General features: G+C 37.4%; 2 protein-coding genes across 5 annotated transcripts; one reads left to right on the top strand and one right to left on the bottom strand.

Moving 5' to 3' along the window:
• Nucleotides 1-3,346: 3,346 nt before the first annotated feature.
• On the bottom strand, nucleotides 3,347-14,269 carry CAH7 (Carbonic anhydrase 7). The gene is made up of 4 exons (XM_064696972.1): nucleotides 14,127-14,269; nucleotides 5,660-5,731; nucleotides 4,314-4,472; nucleotides 3,347-4,247 (listed from the first exon to the last, which is right to left on the bottom strand). Exons 1-4 carry the CDS (start codon nucleotides 14,146-14,148, stop codon nucleotides 3,595-3,597), a joined length of 906 nt encoding a protein of 301 aa, XP_064553042.1. The 5' UTR covers nucleotides 14,149-14,269; the 3' UTR covers nucleotides 3,347-3,594.
• A 2,370-nt stretch (nucleotides 14,270-16,639) lies between these two features.
• Nucleotides 16,640-26,822, top strand: Fmr1 (synaptic functional regulator FMR1). Of its 4 annotated transcripts, none has more exons than XM_064696575.1 (12): nucleotides 16,640-16,939; nucleotides 17,725-17,880; nucleotides 17,944-18,139; nucleotides 19,574-19,623; nucleotides 21,931-22,251; nucleotides 22,316-22,481; nucleotides 22,547-22,614; nucleotides 23,297-23,606; nucleotides 23,679-23,810; nucleotides 23,869-24,364; nucleotides 24,755-24,829; nucleotides 24,896-26,822. In XM_064696575.1, exons 3-12 carry the CDS (start codon nucleotides 18,089-18,091, stop codon nucleotides 25,339-25,341), a joined length of 2,115 nt encoding a protein of 704 aa, XP_064552645.1. In that variant the 5' UTR covers nucleotides 16,640-16,939; nucleotides 17,725-17,880; nucleotides 17,944-18,088; the 3' UTR covers nucleotides 25,342-26,822. The 4 variants fall into 4 exon arrangements, with proteins under 4 accessions (XP_064552645.1, XP_064552643.1, XP_064552646.1 ...); XM_064696573.1 differs by having other exon boundaries at nucleotides 16,641-16,939; nucleotides 24,755-24,838; XM_064696576.1 differs by having other exon boundaries at nucleotides 16,642-16,939; nucleotides 23,297-23,597.
• Nucleotides 26,823-27,602: the final 780 nt, after the last annotated feature.

The raw sequence follows: 27,602 nt of genomic DNA, 5'->3' as shown, positions 1-27,602 counted from the left end.
ATCGATTACAATCGCTTTGGCTATGGTGCATTGTGTGACTGTACTTTATTGACAACCAACTGAACTATAAAATGCAAATTCAAATGCAAATGGATTTGGAAATGGAAATAGGAATAAGCTGGAGACGTGCAGTCGCCCGATTTTGCGGGCTGTCAAGAGTGCGCCAAGGTCTAGATATTTATTGTGTGCGTTCAGTGTAAGTATTATGCGATACATTTATACAAACATACTTAAATATATTATTTTTTTTACTCTAAATGCGCCAAATTGATACAAATGCCCGTAGATATATGTGTAGATAAGTATATAAAATCGAAACTCAGCCATTAGTTAGTTATGATGCGACACAAAAGTGAAGGTAAATCAGTTTGTAATTTGAAAGCTCTGCTTTTCATGCGATTTGATTAACGAATTTAGTTTAGGGCTAAACTCTGACAACGGAAATGAGTTGTCATAACAAACATATCCAAATTTTAAATAGTTGCTAGACTGACATTAACTAAGCTAATTGGCTGGACTGTTAACATGAAGATGCCATGCAGTTGGGGTAAATGTTTTGAGCGCACAAATTAAAATGTAATCCAATTATAAAAGAGAATACTAAAATAGCCCACGCTGCACTCTTTACAAATGTTGCCATAGTACTAAGCCAAGCATTAAATGGGTCAGCTTGTGCAAGAACCAAATGCAGTTCAAATTTATGGAGAGCACACACATTATCTGGGGGCGAACAACCTTCAACCTTCACGGATCTCGAGCTATGTCTAGCCGGAGCTACTTATTAAAACAGGTTTCACACTTTCTCACGCCACTTGCCATGAGGCATGACCCAAAGCAAGGTGGGGAATTCGAAGCGAATTTCGTACGCTCCATTTATAATAAATATGCAAAAATATATATTTGTATATAAATATCTTTTATTAAAAAACAATCTCTGATCAACTTCCGTTCGTAATGTGAAACCGAAGGGTTTGCATTCATTTAATGTAAAACACACACATTTCGCAAATCCTAAATCAAAAGTTGGGCTTATCTAAACTAAATGTAGTCTAAAATAAAATGTTGATAAAAAAAATAAATAAAAGTGAATGCAGACGCATCATAAATTTGAATTTTCGTAACAAACTCTTTTTCTTTTTTGTTGTTGTTGTAATTTTTTAATTTATTAATTTATTGTTTAGCTAACGTTTCACACTGTTCAAATTTTGACATTGGCCTTTGTCTGCTGTGGTAATACGTGTATGTGGATTATACGCATACGCATAACGATTTGTCCAGCTAGAGTCCCGGGTTAGACATTTGATTAGGTGCTTGAATGACTAATGCACATTTGATTATTGGCCTAAAAATGTGTGCCGATTAATTATAGTGTTTAGTTTGTATTGACAAATTACACTAAATGCCTAAGACCCCAATCAAAACGATGTCTTTAAAAATATACCACAAACTTTTAAGCCCAAACGAGTCGAATTTGGGCTTGTCTTAAGAGGGGGCAGCAAAAAATTAATGAATGAATACGAATTGATTTCATAGATGCCGTGAAAATCACAAACACACTCCATATATGCATATATAAGCATCTTTCGATTAATTCATAAGCATTTAAAATCATGCAGGTTAGTCGGAGTTAAGCCTAACTAAAAAAAAACTATGCCTAATTAAAAGCAAAAAAATGTCAGCTTAAATGCGTTTGCTTTCTTTTCGCTTGTTATTTATGGTTTCAAGTTTCAATTTCTTGACCAAAGGCCAAGCAACAATGTTTTAAATAAATTAGTTGAACAACTTAATATATTCTTAATCGACGTAGTAAATAATACATAAACAAATTGTCATCCATTATTAAAAAAAATTCAGTTTTAATAAAGATATGCCTGCTTGAAGTCTAGAAAAGTAACATGTTTATAAGTCAATATTTCAAATCTTCACATTTTAAAAATATATACAAATTTTAAAGGCAGAATCAATCTGAAAGTTCTGCCATGAGTTAAATATTATTAATATTTTTTAATAAGGTTTACTTGTAATGAAATACCGAAAATGTAGAGTTAAGGCTGAGCGTTTACGAGGTGAAAGAATACAAATATTATATAAATATATATTATTTTATTCAATACATTGTCAACATGTTTATCATGGAGCACTTCACTAGAAATTTTATTAGAAATTTTATTATGGTTATACTAATTTAAATACTAACTTAAATACTTAGGATAGATTAAAAATAAAACTTCAAGGTGAAGATACATGTAAAGAAAAGCTTTAAAATAGTAAAAGGGAGTACACGATATTTTTCCAAAGCCAAAATTAACAAAATATTAAATATGAAGAATAAATCTATAAGTAAAGCCATAATCACATTTGCATCAAACATGGGACTCGATTCAGTTTGACGCCATCAAAAGTTTTAAATGTACCTAAAATATAAAGTTTAACCGATATTTTGCGTTCCCTAGCAACAACAAGAATTAAATAGAAATCTCGAAAAGAAATACAAAAAAGTGTTGCACACTTTTAGGAAGTTAGTTTTATGTGGCGCCATCTATAGTTCAAGAAGCGGCTTGACCAACTCGTGGCCTCTTCCAATGAGCTGTGGGTTATTCTTGTAAAGAGTATCGCTCGGAGTTCAAGTTTTTTATTTATTTATGTTTAAAATAAATATAAAATATACCAAAAAGGATTTATAAGCAAAAGCTTAAAGCAAGAACTGTATTACGTACAGTTGATAAATGCAACAAACCTATTCTAAGCCCAATTAGCATTTAAAATCTAATTTCATCAGGAAAATCGATTAACATATAGAAGAATGATAAAACCACGCCAAATAGTGAACCATAATCACCAAGAAATCAACATTATAAACAAATCAAGCTGCATTGCTGGTATATATACCTTATAAAGTACATATAGAATTTTAATAACTGTCCATTAATGTTATCATCAGGTTTGGTTGGTCAGTTGACGTTCAGTCCTATGCTTATCACTGATTTTCTGTATTATAGTTAGTCACACTCTAACCAAAGCAGGTGATATTTTTTAATGTACTTATGGCTAGCTGTACTAAATCCATAAAATTGACCAACCCGTGCGACGTTCAAAGAATCAGAATGACCAATAATTATAAACGTGGCGAAGATAGTATATGTATATGCCGAATCGTGTGGCTCACCGGCTATATTTAGATATATTATTGGGTATTTATATTGCGACTAATAAAACCAAAAACCAACATTTTGAACTCTGTAGGGTCCGCATATTTGAACTTTAAACGATCGGCACTCTTTCAAGTTGCGTATACGCAGCTTTGACCAAAAAAAAAATAAAATTAAAAAATGATAATACGCTGAAGTGCTTATAAAACTGTTCTTTTATTAAATAGATTAACGTAGTTTAAATTGCTAGTGTTTAAGGCACATGCTTTGAGTGTCACATAAATTGACTAGTTGCATTTCATGTTGTGTTTTTACTTGAATTTCAAACAGAGTTTCGAACCCTGTAATCAAATAATGAGTATAAATTGTCTGGTATGTCATTGCTCTCTGGTTAAAATCTTTGGTGTAGCTCTGTGGCTGCATCTGCTGCTGCTGCATGGCCAAATTACAGCTGAAGTTTGTGCGCAGCCAGGCCCAGCAGCAGGGTCAGACTCATGCCCAGCGTGGACAGCTGACCAGCGGAGCCGCGCTCCTGCTGGACCACAAGGACCAAAGCTCGATTGTTCTCGCTTTGCAGTTCGCGATAGTTGTTGTGCAGCTGCTTGTCCTTTTCGTACTCAATCTCCTTGAAGTGATTCACCTGGTCGAGTGTGACCGGAAATGTGTTCGTTAGCACTATCCAAGTTACGGCCTCTGCACAGGTGGGTGTGGTCAGTGAGCCAGCGTACGTGAAATAGGTATCCACGCTGGGCACCAAATCGTCCACGGCCAAACTGTCCTCGATATGTGCAGGAATATTCATGCGTTCATAGCTCTTCACGCTGTCCAAGCTCTTGATGATGCTGTCAATGGCCTCGTTGGGCGTGTTGGAAACATGATAGAGCACGCCCAGCACCGTAATGCCATCCTTAAAGTTGGCAGCCATGCTCATGTTCGGGTAGATCTTATTCCTATGCACAATGTGTATCTCGAGGGGATACCGTATGTCATTGATAGTGTGCTCCGACCACCAGTGCATGTGTATCTGCTCCACAACATAATCGCTGACCAGGCCGCCTCCGCTCAGCGTCAGATCATGCGCAAAGCCGGAGAGTTGAACTGAAGAGAATGGGTTAGGTTTAATTTATTAATATAGAAACTGTATAGAGTACAGTGCCAACTCACTTGAGTGCCCGTTGTTGACCATTTGCAGCGAGCTCTGCTCCTCATCGTAGTTCTCAAATTTCAGTGGACTGAATTCGCCTTTCAGTGCGCCCTTGACATGCAGGTTGATGGGACTCTGCTTCTTGCCATTATCACAAAGGCCACCCCACTTGGGAAATGCTTAAAATACGAGGCAGAAACATGTTTAAATTTGGAGTATGGATAAGCCGACCGCAAGGAAATCGCGCTTGTAATACTTGAGTCGGTCTATAATTATGTTGAAATATTCAAATGAAATGAAATGATTAATTATGTCACGAAATGTGTAACGCAGCGAAAGAGAGATCTACGACCTTATTAAGTATTTTATATATTTGTAGGCATAGTCATGCCCTTTTATTCACTCAAGGCATTGAGAAGGGGGTAAAAGGGGTAACCGACAGAAGGGAGCCTCTTCGATCCCATGAAGTATATACACATACTTGATCAGGTGGACGAGCTGAGTCAATCTAACCATGTCCGTCTGTCCGTCAGTCTGTATGATCTCGAAAACTACAAAAGCTAGAGACTTGAAATTCGAAATATATATTCTTCTATACCATAAGTTTACAATTTCCTTTCAATATCTTCTCTTATTCTGTCATAATATCTATATGCATCCAAATTAGTATATAGGTTTTAGTATAGTATACACTGAATAAAGCTTTTATATATGGCATATTCTCCTATACCATATTTTTATGATGCTGATAAATATCGATTTTGAGACATGGTTTCTTAAGCACAACTCGAGGATTTTACGCTCTTCTACAGTATACGCTGATTAAAACTTGAATATATATTCTCCTGTACCATAAGGAGAAGGAATTTATCATTTATTATGAAGATTATGCATCAGATGCATCAAACTTGGTATATTGATTATCATGTAGTATACACAGTATCGAACAACTATATGCTATGCCTAGGAGCTGAACACGATCTGAACAATAACGTATTCCATGTGAAAAACTTATTCGCCTTTAATCACACTCATAAATTACCAGCTTTATTTAACCATATAATATAGCTGGCGTAGGGTATTTAAGTTGCGGCCATACGTAGTCAAATGTTTCCGTTTCTTGCTTTAAGTTCATCTACTTTGTCGAGTCAAATTGCACGGCAATTTGGCACAATTTAAATAAACGGCATTTGTAGAGCTATCAAAACTTGGATGCGTTGTGGGCACTGGAATGGGAACACTTGACAATGATCAGTTGACCCACTCTAGCCTATAACTAGCGTTGATTAACTAATTTGGACTTTAACAAGAGTGCAGAGATGAAAATGAATTTAAATACATATATGTTTTGATTGGCTCCACTTACCCTCATCCTGATTGTTGTCCAGATCCGGATAGCCCCATTCACTGGCAGCGCTGAGCGCTAAAAGACAGCAGGCTGCAAGTAAATAAACCAAACAAAAAAAATCGCTTAAATATCAAGTATACGCGGCGTTCACATAAAGTATACGCAGCAAGTTTAATGCACCCATTACGTTTGCATTGTGTTTATATTTATGGGTACACTTCAACTTGACCGACATAAAAATTTGTGTAGAACGCGTTTTCCGGCCATGAAAATGGCACAAAATGTGCAATCGACGAAATGCCATGTGCCATAAAAGACACGAACAACAAAAACAAAAAAACACACACAAAGAAGGGCCGTTGGGGCGAACGGGGCTGATGTCTATAAAGACTACATAATGTTGTATTCGACGTCTGTTTTGGCAGCGTCAACAGCCGCAGCACCTTGCACTTGACTTGGCTAAAAATAGGCCACAAATTTATGATCGCGCAGAGTAACAGCTGTAGAGCAGCATAATATATGCAGAGCTTGACAGTAGTATACGATTTTAATAACATTTCACATGCTTGCATAACATAAAAACATGAAACATTATTCTAATTGTTTTATTTTAAATTACACTGCAAATCCAGAGAATATTTTTTTGTGACGATTCGACTTTGGAAGTTAGTAGTCAAAGGTTTGGGTTCTAAGGTTTTTTTTTTCTTTAAATGTTTAATGGTTCCACCATTTAATTTGTCAAATTTTAAATTAATTACGTTAACGTATTTATATTTACGTCATTTAAAAGCTTTCGAAGCGCAATCTCAAATGATTGAAAAGCTTACAATATTTTCAAATGTTAAAAGAAAATCTTTTTAACCAAATTGTTTTTATACCCTGAACCCATTGGAAATGGGTAAAAGAGTATAATGTTTTTATGCAGATGTATGTAACGGACAGAAGAAAGCATCTCCGACCCCATAATGTGTATATAATCTTGAACAGCATCAATAGCCGAGTCGATCTAACCATAACCGTGCGTATGTCTATCTGTTCGTCTGTCTGTCCGTCTGTCCGTCTGTCAGTATGTATAGGAGCTAGAAACTTAAACGTCCTCCTAGTTCCCGCGCAGTATGATTTGGTTTCCGATAAACGATAACTTGCCGCGTTTGCAGGCAATCGATAAAAATCGATATCGAAATTCTGTTTTTTGAATCTCTTAGTTTTCAAGAGCTTGAGTCACCAAATTCGAAATGTAGCTTTTAGAATAGTATATTCAATTAAAGTCTCTTTTATTTTATAGCTATTTTCCTATATTCCCCCAACTACCAGCTATAATTCTATGATTATACCAATTTAAGCCACAATTGAAATTGCTTTTATCTTTTTGAGAAAACGAAAATTCTATAGCACAATAACATCTACCGCTGAAAATGTCATCAAACGCAGAAGCTATAATGCCTTCATTTTAAACTTTTTTATTTTTAAAAGCCTTTTGACAGTCACAATTTAAAATAACTATTATTAATTATTAATTTTATTATTATAATAAACAAATATAAAAAAAAAAAACAAATAAATATATTCTTGCTGCATAAAAGCAAATGTTTAACAAATAATATATGAAATTTAATTGCATTTTTATTAATGTTTGCAGCACGTAAACATTCTTTTTTATTTTTAAGTTTAATTCGATTTTTTGTTAAAAGCATTTTGACATCCCAACTAGCAAAATATCAAGCAGATACATGTGTGCGAAAATCTGTTTTAATGCTTTCTTTTGATTTCCATTTTTAATTTAAATATATTTGCTCTTGTCAGATCTAACGAGCCATTTGCAGTGACCCATTGGCATAACTCTCAGCGTGTTTATATTGTCATTAACGGGTTAATAAAAAGCTCGTAAAAACGGCAAATTAAGTGCCACAAATTGCAAATAGCTGGCAGAAAGCAAAGAAAATAAAAGCTGCTTATTTACTGTTTGCCAAATCTTTCAAATATTTATGCTCCCATTTGACATTAACAAAAAATAATATATATATAATAATATATATCGTTTTCCAAATGACGACAGCAGCTGTGAAAAATGTTTCTGGATTTATGTCTTTTGACAAATGTGCGATATTTTCTTTTTACAAAAAAAAAAAAATACTGCACGCAAGTTTTGAGGGAACGTGCCCAGCAGCTGATTCGAAGCATTTCAATTAGAAATTCAATACTTTGTACGCATGCTTTGGTCATAATTTGTGCACATGTTCAATGTGATTTGCATGTTTCCATTGTGCACAAACTAATTATATCTTTGAAGACAAATGATTCCATTAAACGGACAAGCATTTAAGTTTTCTTTATGGGCACTTGGCTAAAAAAAGGGAAACAATCAATTTGATAAGCACTGCCTTCTAATTTGTTCTTAACATATTTTTTATATTTATGGCATTTTAAACTGCTTTTGGGGCACAAAGTTCAATTTTCGTTCACTAATTAAAGAATTTATGTTGTCTAGAGGATGTCTATATGTATTTTTTAGAATGTTGTTCCGAATGTCAGATTAGTGTTCATATTATTATTACCTTGATAAGACTTGCGTTCTTTGATTTATAACATTTGAGATTAAGTCAAGCATTTGAGAATTTTAAAATGTTTCTTTGTTTTAAAAATTCAAAATTCGTTCTTTGGCTTAAGAGCTCATCGGGAGGGCCAACTGGAAGGGTCTACGAGGAAGACCTACCTCGAAACTATGCCAGTTGGATCTACCCAAAGGTAGTAATATCTTTTTATATTCTTCACCATTTAGAAAATGGGCGTTTCTTACAAGACAACTTTAACATGGTTTTCTAAGTTAAGGCATTCTTTAGGGGTAAGTAAGTTAAAGAAGTTTAACCAAAAACAATGTCTTGTATTCAGAAGATACTTTCAAATACCTGACTTTTCGAAAAGTATTCAGCAACTCATTCAGAGCCCTCATTCCTTTCCTTTGTCCTACTCTAATCATTTCCGCTGCTGATAATGTTAGACACCTGCCAGCAATTACAATTATTCAAAAGATAACATACTGAAGAGCCTCAAAGCATAAATATAGATTAAGTTTATGACTCAATTAATAGACACATTGTGGACTTCAGCAAAGAGCAGCTACCATTTCCATATCGCACAATTTGACAACAATTTTCAAGTGTGCTACGAGTAGAAAGTTTTGAAATACTAATTGCTACAAAAATTATCTAAATTATCGACTGTGCACGTGTAGTTTTAAATGATATACGATAGTTGTTTGTATTTAGATGGCAGATACAAACTGATATAGTTAATGACAGCAGCAGCATGCAACATGGGGGCAAATTCTAATTGGAATTCGCATGCAACGAAAAACAATTAAAAAACTTCGCGAGCTGTTGAAAAGGGGCTGCAATTCGCTTTGAGGGGGCGCGGCGGAACTATAACAATTACCCGGAGTGTTGAACAAAACCGCCAACAAAACGATAATTGCATTTCGGATGCCAAAACAATGTGAAAAATTGCACAAAACATATAAGAGAGAGGGAGAGAGAGAGCGAGAGAGACATGCGAAAAATTAACTGATTTTACAGACTTCTTATACCCTGTAGCCGTTGAAACAGGGGAAAGTGAAAGGAGAGGGAGTCATGCGAAATATTCAAGAGATTTGATTGAATAATTATACCCTACTATATAAAGGGGTAATTGAAAAGAGAGGGAGACTTACGAGAAATTCAACTGATTTTTTGCATATTTTTTGTACGCTGTACTTAAGAAAAATGTGCAAAAAAGGGTATATTGATCTTAAGCAACTGTATGTAACAGGCAGAAAAAATCATGTTCGATCACATAAAGTATTATTAATCTGCCGAATCGAACGAGCCATGTCCGAATAGGCTAGATATACAATAGACAAGCGTAGAATAAGTATTAATCAAATGATCGATAGCTTACTCCAATGCACCGATAAATATCGATACTAACACCCTGTTTCTTGAGATCATCTCGTATATTTGTTAAGTTAGAGACACCAAAATTGGCTTCTAATCACTTCGCTTTTGAGAAACCCTAACCAATCCCAAAGGTTTTTGTTCATAGTGTGTAGCATAGGAAGTTCGAATGGGTACAGAGTATCTTTCGGTTGGGCACTCTCTACTAGAGCACTTGTACTTGTTTTAGTTGAACGTTTTAAGTGCTTCGCTCTTGGCACAAAAATGCTGAGCTCTGGCTACCAGCTGCTTTGTCTCAGTTGTCAGTGAGAGATGCACATGTCAAAGCCAGCAACAGCGACAGCAACTATAACAACAACTTTAACAACAACAATAACAATCGCGTTGCTGGACCTGGCGGAACGGAAATATGCGGCATGTTTAGTTTCTCAGTTTCGCATCGGTTTCTCATGAACGTTGTCAAGTGGCATTTTGGCTCTGTTGTTTAGTTGTATATGGCAGCCGCGTTGTTTTTTTGGCCATGTCAGCTGAAAATAATTGGAAGACTTTTGCATTCATTGCGATAATGTGCCATCAACTTTTTTGGAGGCCTTTTTTCGCCAACTCACTGCGCCGCCAGCCAGACACCCCTCTAAAAGAAATGTGGGGCAATTCTTATTTGGTTATTTTCCATATTGAAATTTATTTACATTTTATATTATCCACTATAATCAAAGTCGTTCGCTGATAAACGATTTCGGGAGTGCGCTCTGTTTTATGCGATTATCACTCAACGCGCCTGATAACGCCAATATATACAGCTATTATCGTACAGTGTGGCTCATGAGAATAGGGACAGTTTCATCAATATAGTGATAAACATTCATGAAAATCAAATAGACAAAATTTGCTTTTTTTAATTATAAAACATGACATTTAAGATGTAGGATAGGCAACAACTGTTTGGACACTGGAATTTGGTCTGGACTGATTAAAAACAGATAATTATTAATTTTTTTTTTAATTTAAAACTTGCAATTAAAGATGTAGATAGGCGACCCGTAGATGGACAACGGAATTGGTCTAGACTCTAGACTGATCAAAAGCAAATTTATTTTGTTACTATCATCAACATTATCATTGTTATAGAATATATAACATTTTAAAAACGTTGGCAGCTAATGCCTTTGGCTTAAACTACATCCAAAAGCTAGACTTGGATTCGAATCAGCGACTGCACTGTAAAGTTGCCAACTCATCTCGTGAGAGTTTTGTGTTAAAACAGATATTAAAGGTGGTTAGAACGAATGTTTCATTTTTCATACCCTTGTGGAGGGTATTAGAATTTTGTCATGCAATGGGTAACGCATGGAAGAAGTCATCTCCGTACATACATTCTATATCAGCATTAACAGCCGAGTTGATATAGCCTTGTCCGTCTGACAGTCCGTCCGTCTGTTTATTTCTATAAGAACTAGACTCCCAGTTTCCAAGCTATCGTCTTATAACTTTGCATATTTTCATCTATCTGTTACAGGCAGTACGTATGCCAGAGGAACAGTAGATTGAAATGTAGGTTCTTGCATGTAAACTTCTATGTTTGTTAAGGTATCTAGATCAAACTTGGCATTTTTTATTTCAAATATGTTCCTCATATATATATATGCAAAATCTTATCAACAGCGCACTAATATATCATATAGCTGCCATAGGAACGATCAGTCGAAAAATAAGATCTTGTATAAAAACTTCTATGTTTGTCAAGATGTCTTTACAAAAGAGCTTCATTATTCTCAAATATCTGCCAAACCGTATGGAAATGCCTACAAGCACATTAAATCTTCGGCATGCCTAAGATATCCTTAATTTCTTTTATATATATACTATATATTTAAATTTAAATTAAATTTAACTTGTTGTTCTTTTGGAGACAAGTTTTACGCCTTTAAAAATACAAATTTAGCAAAATTAAAAATAAAAAAAAAGTATTTTTAACTGTCCTAATATTCTTAATAAAACAAAATTAACAACAAATATAGTTTTCACATACATCAATTTAGGCATTTGTATACTTCAGACCATATTCAATTGCCTAGGCGCTGTGGCAAAATGACGAAGACGTCGCCAAATGTCAATTAACTGAGCTGATTGTACAAATTGATGCGAACATTGCTTTATTTTGGCTTTTATGAATGACTTGGGTAGACGTTAGTGCCAGGTTTTATAGCTGTGATTGTGGATGATCGATGGCACTTTCAAAACTTTCCATCAGCATGATGGAGCTGGGTAGCTCTGTCCCATATCAAAGAATTAAGATGCAATTAAATGTTATAAACAAACACAGCTGATAAGCGCAAATCAGCGCAGAAAATAATCACAATAACATAATTGCGGATTATCTTACTTATATTTGAACATATGTAAAGCGGAAGCCCTCGCTGATAGTCAACTCTTTGTGCTCATTGTGGGTGCGGGGTTCAGGTCAATTGTGATATATTTCACACGGTTTGTTGACTTTGCCATGAACGACAACAACAACAAATGCATTTTCAGCACGCGAAAACAGGGTCTAATCGTAAACTGATAATTTGCAACCACGCTTCGGGGGATTTTGAAGTAAAGCTGTCAAACTTTAGTTATCTGAGGAAGCCTCTTGAAAAACTCATTATATTGAAGAACAAACAAAAGAGAAAACAGTCTGGTTCAATCACAATTATCTAAGCAAAATAATCAATTGACGCAGAGCTCCAAAACCGGCGCCGCGGTTGTGTAATCATTTAATAGCATATGACACGGGTACATATAATTGGCCCATATATCTTTTGCCGAAATCTCGGCTAATCTTCAATACGAAAAGCCCAGAAGCCACCCCTACGCTTGTTATCGTGACGTGCCTTGTTATTGGGTTTTATTGTCGCAAATCGAATCTCTCAGACGAGCGCGACTATAAAAGTTTATACTTATAATTCCAAAATAATTATTTAATATGTGCTTATGCCCAGGTCGCGCTTATCAAAGTGTTTTTGTAGTGCATATCAGCGATTAGTGAAATTTGATCGAAGCCAAACAAAATTGTTTTATAACTCACTTCGCCTAAAGAGGCTAAGCGAGGGAAGTGCTCGAGAACGGATTGTAAACTGTTCAAGAACTGATCGAGAGCTGCCCGAGAACTTATCGAAGCTAAAAGCTAATCGAGCACTTATTGAGAACATATTGCGACCTGATCGATAGCTATTCGATAACTATTCAAGAGCTAATTGAGAGCTGCTCGAGAACAAATCGAGCACTAATTGAGAACATATCGAGACCTGATCGATAGCTATTCGATAACTGTTTGAGAACCAATCAGGAACTAATCATGAGCTGATCAAGAACTGATCAGTATATGATCGAAAACAGCTCACGAACTAATCAAGAACTGCTCCAAGTCCAATCGATATCTGATCAAAAAATAATAGAACTGATTCAAATGTGATCAAGAACTTTTCGGAAAACTAAAAAACAATCATGAACTGATTGAGATAAGAGCTAATCGCGAACTAACGGAAAACTGCTCAAGCACTTTTCGAGAATATGCCGAGAACTGCTTGAGATCTGATCAAGAAGTGAATGAAAACATTGCGGCATCGCCCTGTTGACGTTCACATTTTAACGAGCATTAAGTTCAACACATATTTGACTACGGTGACCTTATCAACAAATGGTCAATCGTAGGGCGCGGCTATTTGCCAGATTTAACTGGCGCCGTTGAGTCAAGGCTTCGTATTATCGGGCTTTTGCTGCGGGGGCTCAGAAGTTAGCCAGTTGATGATAAATTTCTTTCATATTGCCAAATAGATAATTGTTTACCTATCTTAACTCTACGTGACGCATGATATCGGAGTGTGCTTTGAAGTACTTCAGAAGTTGAGTGAGTCGACAGTTTTATCTGATTTTTGACAGACTTCGGCTGTGTGTTATGTTTTTTAATTAGCCATGAAACTAAAGAAAACAAAAACCCCCAGATTTTCTAGAGGCTCCGACGGCATAAGTAACTGGTCTACTTTGAAATAAGGCCTTAAAATTATTTTCTTCATATCATTTCTATATTCAACTTCAGAAACTGCTGTGTAATTTATTAACCCAATGAACTTTCACAATAAAATTATCTTTGTTGAGCATTTCCTTCACACTCTTAACAATTGTAAAGATCGTTAGAATTAAAAGTATTATAAATGTTTTTGGTTGAATCGAATTATCAGCGTGGGATCTATCAAAGTGTTTCCCGTCGAAAGTTGGGGCTACGCGCAAGTGGATTATAAAAAGGCTATACCAAAACCAAAACGTGACTATTCGCATTTTTGATAATGGAAAACTTTGTGTAACAAATCCCAAGAATGTCTCTGTGTAAACACATAAACACAAGTAATTACACTCGATTCTTTCAACGTGCCAGCAATGTGTCTTTAAATTTTTGGCAATTGCTGCAATACACTTTCAGGTAGGCTTAAAACTAGTGAGTCAGAGCTTAAGTTTTGGTAACAAAATTTAACATGAAAAAAAAACGAAGTTTCTTAGATTTAATTTGAAAAATTTACCTATTACGGCAAGGAAGTGCATCTCTTAACTTTTGCAAACGATTATTTAATATTTAATAGTAATTCGAATTTTTTGAACACACTCAATTCTGGCACTTTATTTTTCTTTCTTTGAAGACCGACTGGTAAGGACTCGAGACCCTTGCAAGCTCAATGACAACTCCATAAAACTGAAATGGAATCGTCGTCTTTTATAACCAAACCGAGGCGAACCGATACGAAGAACAGAACCCGCAGCCCACAGCACAGAATGATTACTGAATGCCGTACGAGCATCGCACGAATAAGTGCGCGCACACACACACACACACACACTCACACACACACAGTCGTACTCAAATGCACGCGGAGAGACGGTAAGAATTGAATTGAATTTATGGCATTGGCACACAGGTTGGTTTTTTTTCGGGGTTTTATGCTCTCTCCCTCTCTCTCTTTCTTCGCCCTCTCTGTCTTACAAGCCAAATGACAACAAAATGGAGCTGATTAAACGAATGCAACAACTACAGCAGCAGTAGCAACAAAAACCGCTACAAGCGAGCCGAAGCTAGCCGAGCGAATTGCAATGTAGCCGAACGCTAAACGCTTGCGTCGACGTCGCTGCTTACGCCGCTGCTTAGAAGCTGGCGAAGCAGGCGGTTAATTGATAAGCAAGCGAGAAATGCCAAATGAGAGATAAATAGCCGTAGTAAAAGGTAGTAGAAACTGGCAGCTGTTCAAGAGCAAGCGAGAGAGCGAAATAAGAGCTGCTGCAAATATGACGCGTGCCCAGGCAGCGCAGCGACAGCGACACCGGAAGTGACGTTGTGGCAGTTTTGAATTGAATATTTAATTAAATTTTGTGAAAGCCTAAAATAAATCTAAATTAATATTATAAATGCACAAAGGCGGAGGGGGAAAAAAGTTCAAAGGCGATTTATTAATTAAAATTTTCTGATTAATTAATGAGGGGTCAAGCGGCAGACGTCTTCATTGTTGCTGTTGTATTCCAATTGTAGCACCCACATGCGGCAAGCGCACGTTAATTGAGGAGACAAATTTTGAGACGCAGCGTGTGTGTGTGCGTGCGTGTGAGAATGTTGGTCAGTCATGCTGTCGACGTCGCGTCGTTAAACTGCAGTTAATGCATACAAAAGTCAATGTCAAATGCTGCTGATTTGTTTTCGGTGCTGTCGACAGCCTAATGAGCAGCAGCGTGCATATATCTGTGCGCGCTTGCCTGTGTGTGTAGAGTAGCTGCATGCACCTGTGCATGAGTGTAAATCAAAATGCATTTCCGCTACAAATTGCCGGCCACGCTGGCCCGCAATTTGCGACTATCAAAATGTGAATCTTGATACTCTATACATGCCGCAGTTGTGGGTGTATATGCACCCACAAACAAACACACTCACATGTACGTATATCCATGTAATTATTTATAAAATAACGTTTTTACAAAAGTTGTGGCTATGTGACAGTTAAGTTTTGCTTATCCAATTTGTATTTTACAATCAAAATTATTATTTTAAATTATTTTTAAACAAAAATTGAAAATTAATGGAACATTTTTTGGATCATTTTTATATATTTAATTCATATTTTAATAGCAAATGTATATTTAACAGCGCCTATATTTACAACAAACAGTATTAATAATAAATTATTGTGTTACACATATATACCTTCGAAAATATTCATGTACAACCGAAATGAAGAATGTCTATTGGTGGTTGTAAAAATTAAGTTTATGCATTATTTGCATGCTTGTAAATTATAGTTTTTAATTATAATTAGCTCTTTTAAGACTAAATACGTAAATGCGTATCAAATGGCCTTCGAAAACAGTATAACCATTGCGAACCGGAATTTTCTCTTTCCAAATACAACGCAACACCTCCTATTAATCAGCTATTTAACATCAACTTACATTTATTAGCTGTGTGTGCATTTTAAAAACAATAACAACAAGTTAAACAAACGGAAAAACAAACTCTCATTGATGGAAAACGCAGCTGATCGGCACGTCACGCGACTTTTCCCGAGCTGCGCATAAAATCATGCGACACACAACTGACCCCAATAACAATTACAATTGCATTAAGCGGCAAAGGTCTGGAAAAAAATCATGGCAAAGAGGCGTCCATAAAAGTGTGACTCGGTCGCCATATGATAAGTTAAGCAAATTGAAATCAAATCAAATTCAATTAAGTAGCGAGCCACATGTGATTTGAACTAATTGTTTCGCTTGAATGAGCAAACAACTCAATTAAATTGTATGCATTCATTTTTCCAAACATTGGGCTCAAAATTTGAATATCCCTGAAAATTGAAATTTGAAATTCATATTGCTTTTGCGCTACAATGCAGCTCTGAGTAGTTTGCAGCCCTTGTAGATATCGAAATTGTTATAACGAAATCAAACAGTTGGCAACGCCAAGTTGCTTGTCAATTTACAGCGTTGCCCCACCGTGCGCTTAATGTCACATATGTTTTTTGAGTGTGTTTTGAAGCAAACATCGGGTTATTTTACAAAAAGTATTTATCCAAATAATATTATTGAATTTTTTGTGTTTCAAGCATTTTAAGAGCCAAGCGAACAAAGCTAAATTTGTAAAAGATTGTTACGAACGCGAGACAATTGCATCGAGTTGGCAGCACTGCCGAATGCTGAGCTGCGAAGCAGTGTCCAAAAGCAAAGCGAAGAGAACGTAGCGCAGCCGAAAAAAATTTTTGGAAGCAGTAAAGCAGCGCACTGCACGCGATATATTTTTTATTTTCAAAAGGTTGAAGCTTATATTAAACAATTTAGCGGATCAACGTGCCGGGCAGCCGTAAGTGCATTAACTTTTCAAACATTCAACGTAATTATACAGCCGCGTAGTTCGCCTCAAGAATTTTTTGCAAGCGAAAAAATTTTTGCACAGCGGCAAAGGCGGCAGCAGCCGCGACTGCGGCGAATTTGTGCAGCAAAAGGGAGCTGAAAATGATGAAAAATTCTACAAAAAGCGCACGCATTGTGGAATAGTTGAGACTGCGAATTTAGTTAAATAATTACATTCCCAAAAAATTGACGGAAGTTTTAAGAAATTATGACTAAAATTTGATACATTTGTATGTATGTATGAAAAATCGGCATGTGCTGGCGCATTAGTGTGTGTGCATGAAATTCTTATTGGAAAAGCGTGCTCAGCATTTCGGCGGCTGCTGACAGTTGTGTATATATATATATGTGTGTGCGTGTGAGAGCTGAGAAGTGATGTGAAGACACAAAAGAAAGACGACGGCGCCGCGGCGCTGGCTATAAAATGAAGAAGAAGCAACAGCAGCGCTGCCCCGGCAAAAGCGCGTTGACGTTTCTCGCTGCATTTGTTGTTGTTGCTCTTGGTATTTTGCTACCGTTCTCGACCAGAAAGGAATTTCCTATGCTGGGCCCAAAATAACTTCAAAACTTTTGATTGCCATCGCGCGGCTGTTGCCGCTGCCCGTTCGCCATTCGCTGCCATCCTCATTGGTCAGCCCCGCTGCGCCGTTAATTTGCTTGTCAATATATAAATTCATAAATTCGCCTTAAACTGTATCTATTTATTATTGTTATTTCTCTTGTTTATTTTTACAGGAACTGCGAGAGTTGAGCGTACGCGTATGTGTGTGTGGGTGCAGCAGCAAGCATAACCACCACAAAAGCAACAACATCAAAGCAAAAAGACTGATAACAAAGCAACAGCAGGGAATAACAAAGATTTAAAGCAGCAACGCGTAACTTTGTCGTTGTGTAGGTGTTGCCTTGTTAATTAATGTTCTCTTAATCTAATTTCAGTTTTTTCTTTTATTAGAGGCTAACACACAAATTACGTCGGCTTTAGTGCGACGATTGGTGGGGGGCGTCTAACTGACAGCGACTTCTGTAGTATCAATTAAAACAACAACTAGCAGCACAAGAGAATTGCACCGTGGACACCGGCGAACACAGGGCTAACAAAATGGACGATCTTATGGTCGAAGTGCGACTCGATAACGGTGCCTACTATAAGGTAAGGGAGAGAGAGAGAGAGTTGTCCTAAGCTGAAGTCGCCAGTATCGCTGCCGCTGCCGGCGTCGATGAGTACGCAAGTACGCGAGTATGCAACATGTGCCGACGGCAGCGATGGCCTCAGTTTCTAATTTCGTAAATTTTAGCTTTATTTCTATAAATAACTGCATCATTTTGTTGAGTGGAGTCTCGCATCGAAATACGCACACACAAAACACACGCACGCACACACCGACACACACGTGCATAGAAATCAACACGCATTCATATAGGGCGCAGTCTGTCGCTGCCCGTATGGGGGTGTGCGTAAGAGTGTGTGTGTTGCCGCCTGCGCGAGCGACGCTGCATATTCCCGTATGTATTGTGTATGTGAGGCAGGCTCCGCAGAGTTGCTTTCAGCTCTGTTGACGTTGGCGGCGAATATTTTGCTGCTTTGTGATTTCCCTTTCTAAAGCTTATCAGATTTGCATACATAATACGTTTTGATGCTTTTGATAGCAAAGTGGGATTTATTTTGATAGGAAATAGTATTTCATTTTTTAAATGAAAATTTAAGTTTATTATATATGTACCTTTTTGTAGTGTCATGTGCTATTAGGAAATAGTATTAATTTAACGGGAAATATAAGTTCATTAAATTCCAGGAATGTGCAATATATAGAATGCGCATAGTTAAGGATTTTGTTGTAAGAGTGCTCAATAAAGGAATGAAGTGTTTTAAGGGTCAACTGAATTGTAATTAGAGTGAATTGTTTGAGTAGTTTTTGATAAAGCGTAATTTAAGCTTATAAATTCTAGGAATTCCTGGCACAAGTTCGCTGTACGCTGTTCGCAGGTTAATGATCGGCTAGTGGAAAATAATGATAGTATTTTCTTTCCTTTTAAAGACTTACAGAATTATGGTATTTAATCCAATATTTCTTGTAAAACAAAAAGAAATATATTTCCAAAAGTTTGAAGGGATTTCTTATGTCATTTCTATTATAAGCTCATGAACATTTTGTGATTTCTAGAATGCCACTAAATATGTGTTTGGTATATAAGACATTTGAACAAGTATGAGTTCTGCAACTTTTCCAGATGAATCAGCGTCTGGTGTATAATATTTAAATAAACAATTAAGTTACGCTTGCGATAAGCCCAGGCACTGCAATTTCTTATCAGCTAAGAAGTTGGCCCGCGTGAATGGCACGTTTTAGTAGCTGGTTCAGTTGTCTGGCCATTCGCTGTGCGACATAAATAGTATTATAATTTATAAAATATGTGTATCTATATCTTTGGGAAATGTATCATAAAGCAACAGCAGCAACTATATAATTGACACACATTTTTCTTTCACTCTGTCTTTTCTCGTGCTGCCGCTGTCGCTGCCTACGTCAACGCAACAAAAAAAAAACAACAACAATAACAACGACGATGGTATCAACAACAACAGGGCCAGGTGACAGCTGTCGGCGATGATGGCATCTTTGTGGATGTGGACGGGTAAGTTGCGACAAACATTTTCACAAAAACCACTAAACGGAAGCTTGTTCATTTTACATTTCTTTACACTGAACCCATTCAATAATGTAGAAGGGGTATACATAAGGAAGCATCTTCGACCCTAGAAAGTATATATACTTACCAGGACGAAGAGTTGAGTTGATGTCTGTCTGTGTGATCGCATCGATCTCGTTACCTAACAACGGTAGACTTATATCGATTTTCATATTATCGATAAATTAAAGACAAAAGAGATTAAAGTCGTGATATTTTTAAATTAGATTCCTGCTTGAATATATGTAACTTGGGACTGGGTTCAGGGTATCTCCCAAGTCGGGCACTCTCGACTAGAGAACTCTTATTATTATTATATTTATTGTTGTTTATTTTTGTGCCTATTTTACAATCAATTTGCGACAATGATGCGAGCTGCACGTTGTTTCTTGGCAGCGCCGCCTATTTATGCGGCACGCTCACCCCACGGCCTATGCCTTGGAGACGCCACCGTTTGTCCGATTTTAATTTGGCGCAATTTGTTAAATGCTGCTGCTGCTGCTACTGCGACTTCGACTGCTGCTACTGCAGCAGCAGCAGCAGCAGCTCCTTCTGTCAGACGACAAACTGCTGACTGACCAAGTGTCTGCTTTTCAAAGGCAAAATTTCTGCGTATGTGTGTGTATGTGTGTGTTCGCGTTCGTGTGTGCACGCGTCGAGCTGTCAGGCGTCAGCGGCAAATGCCACTAAGCAGCAGTAGCAGCAGCCGTCGCTGTCGACGTCAGCTTCAACGTCGCAGTTCGCTATTTTTAATCACGGAAAGAAACCATTTTTCTTGTCATTTCTTTTGCTTTGCTTCCAATTTGCTTGCATCCTTGCAATGGGTATTATATTTGTCTCACTAAATATGTAACGCAAAGAAGAAGAGATTAACTAAGTTACAAATTATATATAAATATATATATATATATATTCGTGATCGATAGCATCAGCAAATTCGATATAGGTTCGTCTGTCCTTTTCTTAATTCTAAAGCTATAACTATGAAACTTTGCAAACATCCGCATTTCTATTGTGGATCACTATATCATACATGCCACAGCAAGGATCGGTCGAAAATAAAGTTCTTGTTTGAAAAACTTTTTTGTTCTTTAAGATATCTAGGCCAAACTTGGTTTTAAATACGTGTTACGTATTATCTAACTAAATTTTCGCGTATTTCTAGGTTATTTGCATATTTGAGTCAACGATATTTGAGTCAACGATATTACATATAGCTCCCATATAAAGTTTTTCAACATATCTTCAATAAACTCCCCGAAAAGCTTTATTGTATACCTTAACATGCTTTAAAATTTCATCAGCTTCAGCTACTTCTATAACTCTGATTCTATTGGAAAGGCTACCGATCAGTCAAAAAATGATTTTCCTTAAAAACTATAATTTTTCCTGATATTTTAACCCAACTTTAAAGTAACAATCATTTTGCGCTATTTTCTAACAATAACCAAAATTTTAGGCAAATATTGAACTAGGGTATTTTATAGTCGACTAGCCAAAAAATAAAATACCTTTCTTATTATTTTCTTTATTTCGTTTGTTGCATTTTGGTGACATTTTTGGAGCAAATTTTGTACTTTCGATTTAAAAATTGTTGGTTAGTATTTAATTTGATTTTTATATATGTGCATTTCGAATGTTTTTATTTTTCGCTGAGCCTGAGCAGCGCCAACGGCAGCTGAGTCTAAATTTAGTTACCACCCTGATTTCAGTGTTGCTAATTCAGCTATCTTCTAGCCAAATGATGCTATGTGTAGAGCTCGTAAGCCTGAAACAGCTAATTCAGCTATTGTTGGCTATTTTTAACCGAATTCAGCTACTTTTGAAGCGTCCATCGGTAATAGTGTCCCCCGGTTGTATGTACATACATACGGATGCATACATATACATATGTGTGTGTCTTTGGATGGGTGTGTTTGTTTGTGTCTGTTGTGTCATTTCCGATCTATGTCTTGAGTGTTAAATCGTGGGCACCCCCGCAATTGTGTGTTGAGCACGCTTGGCGCGCTGCCAGAGCAGCTGCAGACGACGCTGACTGCGCTGTCGCCGCTGTCAGCTTCGATGTCGGCGCACTCTTGTCTGCAGCCATGTTCACAATCAAATATTTTGGCTGCCGCGCGCGGCATTTAAATGAAAATTTTGCGTCTGGCCCCTCATTATATACTAAACTAAGTAAATGTTCCATTACTGCTTCTTCTTCTTCTTCTTCTCTCATTGTTATTGTTGTTTTTTCTTTTTGGCCAATTTTTGTAGGGTGCCCGAGGTGCTGAAATACGCGTTCGTCAATGTACGCCTGCCGCCCGATGAGGCCGTCGTTGCGGCGCCCAACTTTGAGGAGGGCATGGAGGTGGAGGTGTTTACGCGCACAAACGAGCGCGAAACCTGCGGCTGGTGGGTGGCTGTCATCAAAATGTTAAAGGCCGATATCTGTGCGGTCGCATATATCGGCTTCGAGACGCCCTATACCGAAATCTGTGAATTGGGCAGACTGCGCGCCAAAAATCCAAATCCGCCAATTACGCCCAAATCGTTTTTTCAGTTCACGCTGCCCGTGCCCGAGGAGCTGCGCGAGGAGTGAGTCCATCTTGGCATGTGTAAATTCTCCTAATTATTTAATTTGTATATATCTCTTTTGTAGAGCTCAAAAGGATGGCATACACAAGGAGTTCCAGCGCACCATCGATGCGGGCGTTTGCAACTATAATCGCGACATTGATGCCCTTATTGTCATCTCCAAATGGGAACACACTCAGAAGCGCGCCAGCATGCTCAAGGATATGCATTTTCGTAATCTCTCACAAAAGGTAATTGCATCACAATAATCAAAATTATATACAAGAGAATCACAAAGTTTCATTCTATTTAACAGGTTATGCTGTTGAAAAGGACTGAAGAAGCTGCGCGCCAGCTCGAGACGACCAAGCTGATGAGTCGTGGGTGAGTTCACGGCTTATAAATCAACATGAAGTGCAGTTAAGAAATTGTATTAGTACAGTGCTTGCTTAGAAAATAGAACTTGCTTGTGACATCATAAAGTATATGTTGATCAGTATTAACAAGCCGTAACGTTAAGGCCATAAGTTTCTTTCCAAATCAGTCTCTTTTTTAAGGCCAGCAAAGATTCTTCAAAAATTACGTTTTCATATGAAAAGCCATGCCAAGCTATTCCTATAAATCATTGTGCCAATCAACATATCATTTTTCTTTGATATTATACGCTCCAAAATATAAGCCCAATATGTCTTTAGATCTTCTTCTTGCTTTGCACACATATTCCCTTCAGCATATTTTTATAGGTGCCTTGTCTGTGCTTTTAGCACAAATTTCACATATTTATAAAATTCCATGTTGTTAGAGATATGTTTCACCTGTTATGTGAAATTCACTTCCCCGGGTGAAACATGGATGTCAAAGGCTGTAAGGTTAAAAGTTTACCAAACCTCTTTAAGCCCAACTTTTTTCCAACTTTCACTCAAAATAAATCTAAACGCGATTGATTCAAATTCACCCCCAAGGGCGAAGAAACGGTAGCCACATAATAACAGCTAGCGCTAGGTTTGGTATTTAAGATGGTAATTTTTATCTAAAACTAAATTTATTTACCATATGCTTCTTGCAGCAACTTTATCGAGGAATTTCGTGTGCGCGAAGATCTCATGGGCCTGGCAATTGGCTCGCATGGCTCTAATATACAGGCGGCACGCACGCTGGTCGGCGTTACGAATATTGAGCTGGAAGAAAAATCATGCACATTCAAGATTAGCGGCGAGACAGAGGAGTCGGTGCAGCGGGCACGCGCCATGCTGGAATATGCCGAAGAGTTCTTTCAGGTGCCCAGAGAGCTCGTTGGCAAGGTGATTGGCAAGAACGGGCGCATCATACAGGAGATTGTCGATAAAAGCGGAGTGTTTCGAATCAAGGTGAGTGCTGTGAGTATTGTACACCGTGCCTGGCATGGCCTAATCTCGCCCATCCCAAAACACACACGCACACACACACAGATCGCTGGCGATGACGAACAGGATCAGAATATACCACGCGAGCCGGCGCATGTACCCTTTGTGTTCATTGGCACCATGGAGAGCATTGCGAATGCCAAAGTGCTGCTGGAATATCATCTGTCACATCTGAAGGTGAGTGTATGGAGTCATGGGATTTAACCATTCTGATCGATTCTTATTTGATTGAAAGGAAGTGGAACAGCTGCGCCAGGAGAAGCTGGAAATCGATCAACAGTTGCGCGCCATACAGGAGTCCTCGATGGGCTCCACACAGAGCTTCGCCGTTTCGCGGCGCTCTGAGCGCGGCTACAGCAGCGATATTGAGTCTGTGCGCTCAATACGTGGCGGCGGCGGCGGGCAGCGCGGTCGCGGACGCGGGCGTGGCGGCGGTGGCAACAACATGAATCAGCGCTATCACAACAATCGGCGCGAGGACGATGATTACAATTCCCGCGGCGATCACCAGCGCGAGCAACGCTACAATGATCGCGGCAGCGGTGGTGGCCCACCAAATGCTGGCAACAGCGGCGGTGGTGGCGGTGGCAACAATTATCGTGGCGGCGGCAATGACCGACGCGGCATCAATCGCCGGCCGCCACGCAACGAGCAGAACGGCAGGGACTATCAGTACCACAACCACACCGAGGAGATGCGAGAGACGCGCGAAGTGAGCAGCGTGGAGCGTGGTGAGTTGACCAAGAAGCAAGCAATGGATTAGGAGAGCGAGTGAGCGAGCAGTCGGCTTGAGGATCGTTCGGGTGGGGGGGCAAGACAACATTTCGTATTCAAGCACCACGGCAACCACTGGGCGACTGTCTGTGTTTGTGTGTGTGCATTTATAAATATTTATTTATTATTCAGTTTTTTTTTATTTTTGGCCACGAAATGAATTTGATTTTTTGCATAGAATCCAATTTGAACAATTTAATGTAATCATGTAATCGAAACTTTTGCCGTTTATAAATTTAATTTTTTAATGGGGTGTCCCCCCCGCTTAATTATGCCATCGCTTGTTTTCAATCCTCGTCTCTTTGTTGTATATATATATATATGTATTTATCTTCTTCTTGGCACAGCGGACAGCAACTCATCGTACGAGGGCAGCTCCAGAAGACGCAGAAGGCAAAAGAACAACAATGCGCCCGGCAACAGTGAGTATGGTGAGGTAATTCCAAATAAATGTTCGTCTAGTTCAACATTTTGGCATCACTTTTCAGCAAATGGCGCGCTAGGCAATAACAACAACAAATCACAGCAGCAGCAGCAGCAACAACAGCAGCCGCCGCCGCCCCCATCTACGTCGTCGTCGTCGTCGGCTCAGCAGCAGCAACAGGTACCGGTACAAGCGAACAAAGCGCCGCTGAATGCACAGGAGAACAACAAACAGAGCAGCGGCAATGCGAACGCCTCGGCTGGCGGTGCGAACAAGTCGAAGGATGCGCCGAGAAACAGCGAGAAGCAGCAGCAGCAGGCGCCGTCACAACAGCAGCCGCTGCCGCAGCAGCAACAGCCACCGCAGCTGGCACAACAGCAGCAACAACCACAGGCTGGCCAGCAGCAGTCAAAGCCCAGGCGCAACAATAAAAATCGAAACAACCATGCGGATCAGGCGGCCCCAACGGATGCCATCAAGAAGGAGGGACTGGTCAATGGCACATCCTAAGGAGCAGAAGCAGCAGCAGCAACATTACGGCAACAGCAACAACAAGAACAACCACAGCAACAACAACAAACAAGCACACAAATTTGCAAATCGTTCGTTTAACAACATGTTGTATATGCGCATCAGGCAGAAGAAGCACACACACACACCCTCAAATACACAACATAAGCAGGCAGTTAAATAAATTTTAAAGTTAATGTCAACAAATTGCCGCCACACAACATAACCCACACACAACCAACACGCCAACACACAACATAACGAAGCAACAACAACAACAACAGCAACAAACAGAACAACGTGTAGAGTAGGCATAAATAACAAAAACTTTTTCGAGTAACTAAAAAACAAGCATATTTAATTATACATGCATAATGTAATAATAAATACAAAACACACACACACACATACACATATATATACTAACACGCCACACACACACAGACAGCTCGAATTATACACAAAAAACGAAGTATATAAAGCAAACATGCCTAGGCTTATAATTTAATTTAAAATTAAATAAAAACAATCAAAAAACAAAAAAAAAACTAATGAATTATGTGTATAAACCAAAACTAAAATGCAATTATTAGAAGAAAGAAAAACAAGAACAAATTGGATTATGTTAACTTAAACTTTAATGCAGGCAATTAGCATAGTTTTTCAAATGCGAAAATCGAAAGAAAACAAAAACAAAAACAAAACAAAAAAAAAATATTTTGCGAAAATGCGCTTCAAAAGCGCGTTTCTTCTGCAACTTGAAAAGTTTCTAGTTACATAAAAAATTATAGTGAAAGAAAATCAATGTAATTGCTCTTTTTTTTTTTTGTTTTAAATACTATATATACGCCGCATATAACATATAATTTCCTTTGTAAATTAGCATTAAAACATTTAGTTTGTCACATTTTGTGTATAATTCGTGCGTGAAACAAACTAAATTGCAACAGTTATTATTATTATTATTTCATCAACTTTCTTATACATTTTGTATTATTGTTTGGTTACGTAAAACTGCTTGCGCGGTAGATTCAAAAACAAAAAACGCAACAAATTGTTATAGATAATTGCAATGCGTGTTAAAAAGAAAATATCGAATTTTTTAATTTGTTTGCTTTTTGTTTTATGTCGCTTGAAGGTTATTAACAACATGGAAACACCCTCTCTCTTATTTGTATAACGTTGTATTTATTACTACTATTATTTAACGCACACCACACACATACACACACGCATTACAGACACATACACACACGCATTACAGACACATACACGCTCGCTGACACATCTACGCAAGAATGGGTTAAACAATAATATAATTCATTACATTTTGTTGATAAAATCATATTATATTACATTTTGCCTATACCTACCATGCGTATAAACTAATTTATTAGTAATCTATTAAATACTCTTAAATTATTTAAAGCAGCGATAAATATTAACAACAATCAACTGGAAATAAAACACCAACAACCACATTTATTGAACACACATTATAGAGCCCTTAACATAATTTAAACTAGTTAAAGCAAAAAACGAATGCAAATCATAAAAGCAAAAAAAAATCAACTTATAATATATTTAAAATGTAAAACAAAAGAAAACATAAAAAAAACAACAACCACATATATAAGAACAACAACCATAAGAAACAAAATATAATATAATACAAAAACAGATCTTCTCATTTATTGGAAGAACAATGTCAATAATATATAAGAAACAAAAAAATCTTTTAACATACGTATAAAACAAAAAAAAAAAAAAAAAAAACGATAACGATAAATAATAGTAATGTTGTGTAATTCAAATAAAAAACAAGAAATTAAAAACAAAAAAGAAAATAAAAAAAGGAAAAAATGTGCGATCTAAAAATTATTATTTATATGAAGATGAACTTATATAGAAATATAGCAAGTAAATTTTATTAATTTAAAATTTATATATATAAAACGAAACAAAAACATAAGAACTCAAATGCGCATTTTTTTTACCGTTTAGTTTTTTTTAATGCACCTGAGGCATAGAGCTCTTCTCTTCTGCTAAAATCAACCTTGGAAAAGCTAAATCTTAATTTTTCAACAACTTTTGAAAAATAAGGGTAATACCTTTGTTATTCACGTGTTTGACCAAAATGCAGCCATTTCATAAAACACATTTTTTATTCCAATCTTTTACCTAGATTAAACTAATTAAAACACTAAATTTGCAGTTCGTATATTTAACGTACATATTTTGTATTTAAGAACTTGGTTTAA

Source organism: Drosophila montana, unplaced genomic scaffold, assembly GCF_035044405.1.
Source record: "Drosophila montana isolate Dmon_TW-CO22-7 unplaced genomic scaffold, ASM3504440v1 contig_3848_1, whole genome shotgun sequence".
NCBI lineage: Eukaryota > Metazoa > Arthropoda > Insecta > Diptera > Drosophilidae > Drosophila > Drosophila montana.
Note: the sequence above shows the minus strand (reverse complement) of the source record. Positions and strands in the feature narration are given on the sequence as shown.

Coding starts and splice junctions, on each gene's coding strand:
- Fmr1 (XM_064696573.1), top strand. CDS start 18,089: ATGGACGATCTTATGGTCGAAGTGCGACTCGATAACGGTGCCTACTAT. Junction 22,252..22,315: donor CCCGAGGAGCTGCGCGAGGA/GTGAGTCCATCT, acceptor TCTCTTTTGTAG/AGCTCAAAAGGATGGCATAC. Junction 23,607..23,678: donor TTCGAATCAAGGTGAGTGCT/GTGAGTATTGTA, acceptor ACACACACACAG/ATCGCTGGCGATGACGAACA.
- CAH7 (XM_064696972.1), bottom strand. CDS start 14,148: ATGCACTTCCTTGCCGTAATAG. Junction 5,732..14,126: donor GCACTTCCTTGCCGTAATAG/GTAAATTTTTCA, acceptor ATTTACTTGCAG/CCTGCTGTCTTTTAGCGCTC. Junction 4,248..4,313: donor GGTCAACAACGGGCACTCAA/GTGAGTTGGCAC, acceptor CATTCTCTTCAG/TTCAACTCTCCGGCTTTGCG.